A 12423-nucleotide genomic window follows, 5' to 3' on the forward strand; every position below is an offset into this window, starting at 1 on the left:
CCAAGTGGCTCTCAACCTTTCCCCAGATAGTCACTGTCCTATCTCAGGGCGAGAGTTTTGCCCCCTGCTGATCAACAACTGCATCATTATGCATCTTCGCAAGTCAGATATCTTATGTCCTAGAAGCCTTATCTATGACAAATCAATGCAACTCTGGAAAGGTACTCATCTAATGATTTCTCTTGGATTCTGTCTTCAGGAAGACTTATCTGATAAGAATACACTGTTTTTGGACAGAATTCTGGTTCCCCAGGGCAGAGCTGCCCTGATCTCAAGGTCCTTGCCTCTTTAGAGGGCTCCATATACCTTAGAAAAATTGCTCAGACCCAGAAGTAACTCACTTGGCTGGCTTCCTTTCCTCTGAGATGATTCAGGGAACTTTTTCCCAGAAAGAACTTGGAGGGACAAGAGGTATTATTGCTGGGAGGTCATTTGCTTGCTAATAGGTGAAATTATTGATATTTAACTATGATGGGTGTGTATTTACCACATTGGGTGGAGGAGGGGACTTCACTTTTCCTCCTTTTCACCTTTTGTACTGCCTATGCTAGAACGACTGTCCAGTAAAAATCTCTGTAAGCATTTAAAGAGTGCAATGTCCTGTTTTGTCATGTTGGCCAATCTGATAGGTGTGATGTGGTACCTCGGAGTTGTTCTGATTTGCATTTCTCTAATCAGTAGTGATTTAGAGCATTTTTCCATATGACTATAGATGGCTTTAATTTCTTCATATGAGAACTGTCTGTTCATATCCTTTGACCATTTATCAATTGGGGAATGGCTTGTATTCTTATAAATTTGACTTAATTCTCTGTATATTTTAGAAATGAGGCCCTTATCAGAGACTGGTTGTAAAAATTCTTTCCCAATTTTCTACCTTCCTTCTAATCTTAGTTGCATTGGCTTTGTTTGTACAAAAACTTTTCAATTTAATGTAATCAAAATTATCCATTTTGCTTTCGTAGACTATGGAGAATATCTCCTGTTTGGTCATGAATTCTTCTGTTCTCCATAGATCTGATAAGTAAACTATTCCTTGCTCTCCCAGTTTGCTTATAGTATCAGCCTTTATATCTAAATCATGAACCCATTTTGACTGTATTTTGGTATATGGTGTGAGATTTTGGTCTATGTCTAGTTTCTGCCATACTCTTTTCCAGTTTTCCCAGCAGTTTTTTTCAAAGAGTGGATTCTTATCCCAGAAGCTGGGGTCTTTGGGTTTATCGAATAATAGATTACTATAGTCATTGACTACTGTGTTGCAATGTCCTCTAGAACAGAAGTATTAAATTCACTGCCTGCACAACTCCCAAATATGCCCAAACCAGATTAAATGTAATTGAGAAATGTTTAACAAAATAATTAAAAATACAGTACAACATAGACAATATTAATGTGTGATTTTTGAAGTCAATAGAAAGCCTATAGGGATACATTTCAATTTGAGTTTGACACCACTGCTCTAGTAGATCCTTAGGACCTTGCCACTAAGGAGTGGTATGTTGATAGGACATAGATACTCCCAGGACCTGATTGGCTCTGGCTTCCCGGTCATCTAGGGACATAAAATGCCCCAGCCATGCAGATTCTGTACTTCTAGGACTCGTTGGGTGACTGAGACCATGGGAATAACCCTGATGACCTACTGATCAGGCAAGGTTACAGGTGGAGATGAAGGTGCATCCAGAAAAACTAAGTGCTATCATGTACTTGTTGCATATTCTTGATGTTTTAGGGCAAAATAAACCTCCTTTGTTTTTTGCTAAATGTTAAATGACTTGTGAATACTTCATTTCATCCCAGCATTGAATCTGAACTAAGAAGGTGCTATGTTAGAGCCTCGACTTTAACACCCTCTAAACTTGTGAATGTTTTAAAGGCAAGAATCATATTTCATTTATCTCTTTTGAAATCTCAATGTGCACAGCACAACAGAGCATTTCATACATTATGGGTGCTCAATATAAAAATGTCTACATGTTTTACTTGGTAATATCTGTACAAATGTCATTTGTTTTAGCTTTCTTTATTTAAACTTGCAACAAAGTTAGAAAGGGATAGACCTCATCAAAGGATATAAACAGTTTTGAAAGGAAGAAATTCAAGCTATCTATAGGCATATGAAAAAATACCGCAAATCACTAATAATTAGAGAAATGCAAATTAAAGCAACCTCACACATATCAGATTGGCAGTTGACCAAGAAAGAAAATGACAAATGTTACAGGGGCTGTGGGAATACAGACATATTAATGAACTGTCGTTGAGGTTGTGAATCGGTCCAGCCATTTTGTAAAGCAATTAGGAACTGTGCTCCTCAAGTTAACATACTCTGCATATCCTTTGATCCAGCAGTACACCTACTATGCCTGTGCTCCAGAGACCAATAAAAAAGGAAAAGGACCACTATATACAAAAATATTTCTAGCAGTTCTTTTTGTAGTGGCAAAGAACTGGAAACTTAGGAGGCATTTATTAATGGAAAATGGCTGAACAAATTATGGTATATACAAGCAAGGCTTTTTGAGGATGAGGGAGCACCATGAGCATATTTATAGTCATCCTGGAAGGAGCTAATACTTATGGAAAGGGAATGGGAATGGGAATAGGGGCAGCCTGCCAGAGAAGAGTTTGGGTTCAGTGGTCCATGTAGAGGAGGAGGAGCAAGGAGAAGGGCTATCTCTTCATGAAGCCAGAATGAAGGAGGAGCTAGCAGAGGATGATGTGAAACCCTTTCGGAGAGTGCACCTTCTCAGAGATCTGTCTAGAAGAAGGTGTGCTTTGAGAAAATCTCTTGAGATTATGTATTCAGAGAACAAGTGTCTTTTCATAGGCTATGGAGAGTATTCCACTGTGAAAAAGTAGAAGGTTTAATAAGACAGGAAAAAAAACCCATCAGTGCAACTGTGTACTGAGCGTATGTGAAGGGTGATGTGCCAAAAGGGTGACATACAGGAATATGTGATGGTTTCTAGAAAGGAAAAAGATAGAGTTGAGCTTATTTTACCTCCATCTCTGGCTAATAGTCCCCAGGTGGATCACAGAGCCATAGATTTAGAGCTAAAAGGGATCTAGGGGTCATCTAGTCCAGGTTTCTCATTTTAAAGATGAGAAAATTAATGTCTGGGATGAAGAGACTTGCCCAAGATCACTATCTGAACATATAACGTTCTGCCTCTCAGAGAGTATGATTTTTGTTTTCCTGTTATATTGTTATCAATTGTTTAGGGTAGTGCCCTTATTCCTGTCAATTAATGGATATGGTTGACATCTCTGTAATTGCTTTAACTTGGAATTTTAAAATAAAATTTAATTTTTGTAGTAACTAAAATTAATTAGATCCACTATATTTGTGGTATTCCCTCTCTAGTAAAAGTTTAGACCTTCTCCACATCTTGTAATGTCATGCAAAGTGGTAATTTTACTTCCTGTATTCTGTTTTGCTAGTGCTCATATATTCCTCCTTGTGAAAGAGAAAATCAGAAGAATTTGGAAAGTGTCATGACTTGGCAACAGTACTGGGAAGATGAAATTGGTTCTCAGCCATTCACTTGCTATTTTAATCAGTATCAGAGGTAAGTTCATATTGACGTGTTCATGTCTGAACATTTCTATTACCTGTTCTTTCATCCCTGACATTCATTTGTGCCCATATAGATTGTGTCCCCCCTTATTTCAGTGGTGCTCCAAGCATCTTGAGTTTGTTGGGGTGAGTATTCTGTTTAGTGACACAGATCCCAAGGTCTCCTTGGCTGGGCAGACCATCATTAAGAGCTGCTCCCATTGAAAGAGTCATTGTCCTAAGACCAACGTGATAATGAGCCTTGGAATTTACCTGGACTGGTCCTTTGGTGATAAGTGTAGTCTGTCATTGCACCCATATTTGAAACTTTTCCAGCATAGAAGGACCTGCCAGAGCTAATGTTCTGCTTCGATAGTCTCCATTGGTTTAAGACTTTAATGTTGATTATGTATACTTGATAAAGTATTATTTTCATTATTAAAAATCAGTTGATGATGCCTTTTAGTTTAGGCAACTAGGTGGTGTGGTATATAGAGCACCAGGGTCTGGAGTCAGGAAGACCTGAAATCAAATCCAGCCACAGACAGTAGATGTGTAACTCTGGGAAATTCATTTAACTGCAATTTTCCTCAATTTTCTCAACTGTAAAATGGATATAATAATATCATTTACCTCCAAGTGTTATTGTAAGGATATTTTGTCATTTCTATTTCCACAATAGTTCTAGCATTCAACTCTCTCCACTCACACAACCATCATTTTAGTTCAGGTCCTCATTACATCTTGCCAGGACTATTGCAGAGGTCTACTAATTGGTCTCGTAGCCTCAAGTCTCTTCCAACTATAGTTCCTCCTCCCCACAGAGGACTTTTATCCACAATTCTTGATCTCCAGTCTTTGCACTGGTTGTATCCCATGACAGTAACTTACTTCCTTTTCACCTCTGCCTCAGAGAATGCCACCCTTCCTTTAAGATGAAACTCAAACACCACCTTCTATAGGAGGTTTTCCTTGATTCTCCCAATTGCCAATCCCTACTCACCATATCACCCCTGTATTTAACTCTTTTTTTCATTAGTTTTACATTTATTCTTTATATACTTAACTATATACTGGTCTTTCTTGTTAGGATGTGAGCTCCTTGAGTAATAGGATTATTTTAGTCTTTGTATCTCCAGCACCCGGCACAGTGTCTGACATAAAGGAAGTGCTTCATAAATGCTTGTCAACTGATAGATTTATTGATTAATTGACTATTCTTAGGTCAAATTCAGCAAATGTTTATTAAGTGTCTGCTTTGTGATACTGTTAAGTGCTGGGAATGAATGCAAAGATCAAAATTATATTATCTCTGCCCTGAATGAGCTTATTTAATAATACATACACAGATAGTAAATACAAAATGAATAGAAAGTCATTTCAGGCAGGGGATGAGCACTAACAGCTGTGGGAATCAGGAAATGCCTCTTGCAGGAGGTGGCAGCTGGGGGGAGGAGGGAGAGCATTCCAAGCTTGAGGGATGACAGCCTGTGCCAAGGTGTGGAGCCTGAAAATGGAGAACAGTAAGCAGACCAGTTTGGCTGGAAGGTACAGAGTGTAAGGAGTAATGTGTTATCACCATGGAAAATTAGGGTAAAGCCAGATTGTGAAGGACTTGAAATGCCAAATGGAGGAGTTTGTGTTTTATCCTACAAGCAGGGTTGTATCTCCAGCAGGGGAGTGACAAGATCAGACCTGTGTTTTAGGAACATCAGTGTGCAGCTCTGTGGAGGGTGGGTTAGAGAAGGGAGAGGCTGGATGAAGGGAGACCAATTAGGAGGCTCCTTAATTAGTCAGCTCTGTTGTATTTTCCCTATTCCGCCATCACTTGAATAGGACCCGAATTAGGGTGGTGGCAATGTGAGTGGAAAGAAGAGAAAAGCTACTGGAGAGGTTGTGGGGGTAGAATGAACATGACTAACCAGTCTTAGATTTGGAGAGTGAGGGAGAGCAAAGAATCAAGGGTTGCCAGATTGTGAACCTGGGTGACTGAGAGAATGATAGTTTTCTCGTAAGACATAGAGAAGTTAAGAAGAGACATGAGTTTAGGAGAAAAGATAAATGAATTTGGTGTGGGATATACTGAGCTTGAAATGGAAATACCCAGCAGGCAGTTGGTGACACGGAACTGGATCTCGGTAAAGGGATGAAGACTAGAAAAATCCAAACTTCCTCCGATTGCTCACGGGGCCAGGTAGAACAATTTTGATATCTTTTCCCCGTGACAGTTTTCATATGTTCAAAGGGACCATGTGATCCTTACTTTAGGCTAAATATCTCCAGTTCTCTCAACTAATCTGCATGTGGCTTATCTCAGGGTGTTTCACCATTCTGTTTGGTGTCCTCTTTAGCTTATCAATGTCCTTCCTAAAATGTGATCCCCTAAACTGAATACAGGACTTTATATGGGTATGTGGGCCAAGGGCCAGTGATAGTGCAGGCAAATGGCTAGTAGGGCAAACACGGATTGGAGTGAGAGTAGATATGGAGTCAGCAGCAGAATTAACATGTAGGAAGTAGGAAAAGCACGTATATTAGGAGACAGAGGAAACTGGCAGTCAGGAAAAGGATAAATCAGCCAATATAAAAGATGAGGACTCCAGGTCAAGGTGCCAGCACAGGGAGAAGCAAAAAGAAATACCAATAGTAGCAAGAGAAACATTTGTTTCTGATCTAATCGCTTTCTGAGTAAAGGGTTCCTTATATCCTTCTTATTCAGGACAAGAACTAGTTTCAGCGTAAGTAGGTATGAACACATAAAGGGAGATAAAGAGGTTCACCTAGATATAGTAGGAGAGTGAGGCCAGGGAGCCAGGCAGTTCCTGGTAATAATCACAGCAAGACCTGTAATTACGGAAGTTATTTGATATGCTTTTCTGAGATTTATCTTAAAGGAATTAATTCTGAACACTATAGAAGGGACAACTAGTTGATAAAATGGAAATGATAGGAACCTTGAAAGGTTCAAGTGTTCTTAGTGTTTCCAGTAGCTAAGGTTAAAAATACTGGGCATAGTCGTATATGTACCCTGCATTAGCGAAAATCAAAGAAGAGGGGTGAGTGAGGCCCATTCAGTGTGATGCTTTCTTCAGACTTCAGGTAATATAGTCTACAGTTTAATCTTGACTGTGTCCTAAGCCTTATTTGTATTTTTCCTCAAATGAGCGATGTCTGCTAGGTGCCCTTTGTGCTCAGCATTTCTTCACCACATAGGATTTAGTCCCTTTACGCTCCAGGGGTAATGTTTTAGAATGAGGCCAAAAGTCATTGGGCATTAGCTTTGTTATAGTATTTAGTTATTGTCTGATATTTCTAGAGAAACTTAAGGGCCTATATACTATTCTAGAGTACCTCGCAATCATTCAGTCGATCAACAACAACAATTTATTAAGTACCTACAGTGTACCAAGAACTATGATAGGGATACAAATTAAAAAAATGAAAAAGTCCATTCTCTCAAGTGTTATTATAAAAACCTAGAGATCTTTTTTATCCAATCTGAGATTTGTGATGTTTGGCTAACTAAGGAGGACATGTGGTTCATCCAGTTAAGGGGTAGTCACCTACTTGGGGCAGCTAGGTGGCGCAGTAGATAGTGTTGCAGGAAGACTTATCTTCCTGAGTTCAAATCTGACCTCAGACACTTACTAGCTGTGTGACCCTGGGCAAATCACTTAATCCTGTTTGCCTCAGTTTCCTCATCTATAAAATGAGCTGGAGAAGGAAATGGCAAACCACTCCAGTATGTTTGCTAAGAAAATTCCAAATGGGGTCTCAAAGAGTTGGATATGACTGAAAAATGGCTGAACTGGACCCAAAAGGTAGTCATTAATAATTTATTGTTAACTTGGAGGAGGTTCTAAGAGAGTGCTCCAGGGAATTTTCCTTAGCCCTATGCTATTCAATATTTTTATGAATGGCTTGGATGAAGGTATGAAAGGCAAACTTGTCACATTCACAGGTGACATAAAGTTGTGAAGAATAGCTAAAACATTAGATGACAGATTTACAATCCAAAAGAGATCTCAGGCTAGAATGTTAAGCTCTATTAAGACGTAATTTAATAAGGATATAGTTGGGTTCTATGATTCTATGAAAATTTTTAGCTGTTTCTCACTTTCACAGTCAACATCTGCTTTGTTGTTTCACTTTGGTGCTCTATATGGTCTGAATTATGGCTTCTTAACCTAGGGACCATAAATTTGTTTTTTAAAATATTTTTAAAAATTTGACAACTGATTTCAATGTAATTGGTTTCCTTTGTAATCCTATGTATTTTATGCTTTTAAAATGTTTATTCTGGGAAGGGGTCCATGATACAAAAAAGTTCAGAACCCTTGGTCTAGAGAGTGACCCTGTCTTATATTTGGTCTCTGTGGGGATCCATTACTCATGATAAAAACCATTTGAGATATTCATAAATCACTCTGCAGACCTTCAAGTGCTATATAAATGGGAGTCACTATCCTTATCATTATTATTATTACTTGTATTCTCAGCTGTCATCTCAGCCTTGGATACCCATATATTGGAATAGTGAGAGATTACATGTCTGTTTTATCTAAGTTAGAGGCTCCAGGCCAGATGAAACATATCCAAGTATTTTTAAAGAACTTGTGGCTGTGATTGCAGCCTGCCTTTGATAATCTTTTGGGAATCATGAAGAACAGCAGGAGTGCCAGAAGGCCAGAGAGAGCCAATGCCCTGATTTTATAATGCCTGGCACACAGTGAGTGCTTAAAAATACTTGTCCCAAAGTATAAAAAGGTGGATATTGGAAAATAGAGATTAGCAAGCTTAACGTCAATCCCTCACAAAATTCTAGGGTAGATTCTAGGATGGAACCTGTGCTAATAGTTTCGCTAAAAAATAGTTATGCCAAACCAACCTCATTTTCTTTTTTAATGGATCATCTCGCAGATCAGGAGAATGCTGTAGGTATCATGCATCTCAGCTTCAGATAGGCACATGATAGTCTCTTGTGACATCTTTGTGTATAAGTTAAAGAAATGCTGGTTGGATAATTATATAATAATAAAAATAGTAATGATCAATGTGTACGGTGTAAGGAAACTAGAACTACACATTACCACAGGTAGCAAAAATTTAGCACTACCAAATTATGACCCAGTGGCTAGATCTAACATTAGAAGCTCACTATCTTTCGTGAATTGACAGACGACAAATACCTATAATACAAATACAGACCTCAATATACATTTGAGAACTTGCTCAATAAATAATTAAAATATTGCATATCAAACTATTGCCCACAATCACCCATAACAACATAAGAACAACCTTTTTTTTTTTTAAACAGATGTCACCATACCAAATGCTCACAATCTCCAAGTCATGGGAAATGAATAGGAACAAGAGAATGACTCGTTCCAGGACTGTTTCTATCTGAATTGCATTAAGCAAAATGAAAATAATAGTTTTTATATGATAATTATAACAGTCATAGTAATAATAATAATCATGAACAATAACAGGCAGGCAGCATAGTGTGATAGATAGAGACTCTGCTTCAGAACCAAGGAGATCTAGTTTCAAGTCCCGTGTGTGACACACATTAGTTCTATGATCCTCAGCAAATCACCTAATCTCTTCATGCCCCAGGAAAATCTCTAAGATTATCAGTTGTAGAAAAGGAGTTGGTTTGCATTAGTAGAAGGAGTTCATCATTTGGAGCTGCCTATATTACTGAAATTACGGGTACAGTTAAAGTATTAATAGCAATGACAGTAGCACCACCAGCACAGTGATGTCAAAAACAATTGATATATTGTAAGATGTGGCATTTTTCAAAGAGACAGTTTAATCCTGTTACGATTTAGGCCAGTACTATCCATTATGATCTCTTTTGAATTAAACTGAGTATGGCTTTCAATTCAAAGGGGAGTCACATTGATACATCATATTAATCAGTAGATGTACATAGATGACATCAAGTCATATGATTCTACCTAAAAACATGCTAATTTTCCCCTCTCATCGAAATTGTCTCAAGTGATATCAAAATGTCATTTGAACTCAATAAGTATAAAATTCGTAATGTATGAAAAGAAAAAGAAGACTGAAGGCTTTTAGTTCAAATGCTGAGGTCAGATCGAACCAATAGACAAAGATGATATTTACAAATACATGGGTCTTCTCCAGACAAGACACATCAAGAATAAAGCTAGACAAAGCTATGATGGTGCATGCTATCATATCTAGTATCCTAAGTTAAAGCTCAATGGGAAGAACACATTCAGAATGTGTAATTATTTCCATTTTATAGAGGAAGAAACTGAGGTTGGGAGAGTATATATGATTTGCCCTGGATGTGTGTCCAAAGCAGGCTGATTCAGCAACTGTATTCAAAGAATGTTGATTAATGAACAAATTGATATAAATGAGAAAGAAGCTCTTTAGTTGTATGCAAGATCTTGGTCCTTGGCTCTGTCCCAGTCAGTGACTTGAACAAAGACATATTAGGCATTAGAAGATACAAAGTGTTCCAGTGCTTGCTAGGGTGGTAGACAGGCAGACTGAGTTTTCAGTTACTTTACCTCTTCCACCTTTAATGGGTGAGGTTTTCTTGGTGCACTCCTCGCTTGGAACATGGCTTTCTCCCTCGACATGCCCTCTGTCTCTTCTAGGAGAGTAGTTTTCTTTCAGACCCAGCCATGTGGCAAGGAGACATTAAGGTGAAAGCATTTTCTTTCTAAGTTGGGACATTGTTCAAATAAATCAGTAAATTTTCTCTTAGACTATGAACTCTCAGCTAGAGGGTACTGGCAATGAAGCAGTTTTCAATCTGCTGACTTTTCCTAATCATCCCCTTAATTGTGGATCCAAGCACTAGTATACGCTGTTTAACAGTTAGCCATGGTTTTAATAGCTTAGGAATTAAAGCAAATTTAGGCCCAAAACAACAACTACGAAAAACTTCCAAAGATGTGTGGTTTGGTCAGCCACAAAGGGAGATAGCAAGGCTGATCTCTCTTCCTAGGCACTGTAGAAAGCAGGAGACAGAAGAGAAGCACCCAGAAAAAGCCCCATCACCGACAGATATCCACTGTCTGTGCTCCAGATTACACTTATCTCTGCTTACTGCTCCTGCTCAGTTGTGTTCCACCGGCTTCTGCTCTCTACTGTCCTCTGTCACCAAGGTTGAAGATTTGTACTGGTCCTCATCTTTCTTGGCTGCTCTTCCCCCAAGCAGTCTTGGCTCTCACAGTCAAGTCCCTTGAGACCATATGTCTTCATCCAAACCACCTTGATCCAGAAGCAGTTGCAAATGAAAGCATCTATACCTTCTTTTTTCATGATTTGTTCTCAGTTCTCACCAGCTTCTGGAAAAGGAAGTTTCAAAAGTTCTGAGGGAATACGAAATCCTTTGATTGGTGTTCAAAGTCTTCTGTTACCTAGATCCCTCCTAATTTTCCCATCTTCCTACACCTAACTCCTTAATATGTATTCTTCTATCCATTCACACTGGCCTCCTTCTTTTTTCACAAACAACACTCTATCTTTCATCTCTGGGCATTTTTCTGGCTGTCCCCTGTGCCTAGAAAACTCTCCCTTCTCCTCTCTACCTACTTACTGGCTTCCCTGGCTTCCTTTAAGTCCTAACTAAAATCCATCTTCTACAGGAAGCCTTCCTTTCTCAATATCCCTTAATTCTAATGCATTCTCTCTGTTAATTATTTCCAGTTTATCTAACATATAGCTTGTTTGGGCAGTTGGATGGCTCAGTAGATAGAGCACTGGGCCTGGAGTCAGGAAGACTCATCTTCGTGAATTCAAATCTGACCTCAGACACTTCCTAGCTGTGTGACCCTGGAAAGTCACTTACCCCTGTTTGCCTTACTTTCCTCATCTATAAAATGAGCTGTAGAAGGAAATGGCAAACTACTCTAATATCTTTGTCAAATGGGGTCATGAAGATACCCCAAGAGCTTAGCACAGTCCTTGGCACATAGTAGGCCCTTAATAAATGTATATTAATTGATTGATTGATTGATTGATTGATAGAACTGGGTTCTAAAAGATCTCAAAAGCCTAGAATAATGGGTCCAAGCTAACAAGGTTAAATTGATTAAAAATAAAATGATTAGTCCTGCATACAGATTCAAACAGGCAACTAACTACACAAGTATACGATTGTATTGTGAACATGGGAGAATTTGACTTACTAGCTAATCATATGAAAAAGCCCTGGGGCAAGTTAAATATTAGTCAGTGTAGCATACTAGAAAAAGAACCGGATTTGGAGTCGAAAGACCTGGGTTTGAATTTCATGTCAGCCATTTATTACATATGTAACATTGGGCAAGTCATTCAACTTCTCTGGGTTCCCATTTTTTCATCTGGAAAATGAAGTGATTGTAGTCTCTAAGGGTCCTTTCCAAGTCTAAAAATGATTCTAGTCATGCCACTTTAAAAAAGCTTATGCAATTTTACTCTAATAATATGGTGGCTCTGGGAGCTTATTGATGTGAGTATTCCCTCCAATAATGTAATCAGAAAATCAGCCAACAAATATTTACTAAGCGCCTGCTATGTGTGCTGGTTGCTGAGGATATAAGTATGAGTGAAAAAATCTCTGCTCTCAAGGAATTTAATTCTAAATGAGAAAAAAAAGATTTATAGTATATGTAAAATAAATATAAAGAAACTAAATACATATAAATGCAGAGGTGTTTGTAAAGGGACAACACTGGCAATTGAGGGAATCTGGAGATTTGTTCTGAAGGATGTAAGAGGTTCTTTGAGAGAGAGTTAAGAAGTAAATGCCTTCCAGGAATGGAGGATGACTAGTGGAAAGTCAAGGAGAGAGGAGATGGAGCTTTGTGTGCAAGGAACTGAGA

General features: G+C 38.5%; 1 protein-coding gene across 1 annotated transcript in view; it reads left to right on the forward strand.

Annotated features, from left to right (window-relative positions):
* KCNMB4 (potassium calcium-activated channel subfamily M regulatory beta subunit 4) overlaps positions 1-12423 on the forward strand; it is an 87291-nt gene that overhangs the window by 14758 nt on the left and 60110 nt on the right. Inside the window, exon 2 of the mRNA XM_027873748.1 lies at positions 3448-3575. Within this exon, the coding sequence (XP_027729549.1) occupies positions 3448-3575 (128 nt within the window). The remainder of the gene's footprint in view (positions 1-3447; positions 3576-12423) is intronic.

This window comes from Vombatus ursinus, unplaced genomic scaffold (genome assembly GCF_900497805.2).
Source record: "Vombatus ursinus unplaced genomic scaffold, bare-nosed wombat genome assembly UNPS02003292.1, whole genome shotgun sequence".
Taxonomy (NCBI): domain Eukaryota; kingdom Metazoa; phylum Chordata; class Mammalia; order Diprotodontia; family Vombatidae; genus Vombatus; species Vombatus ursinus.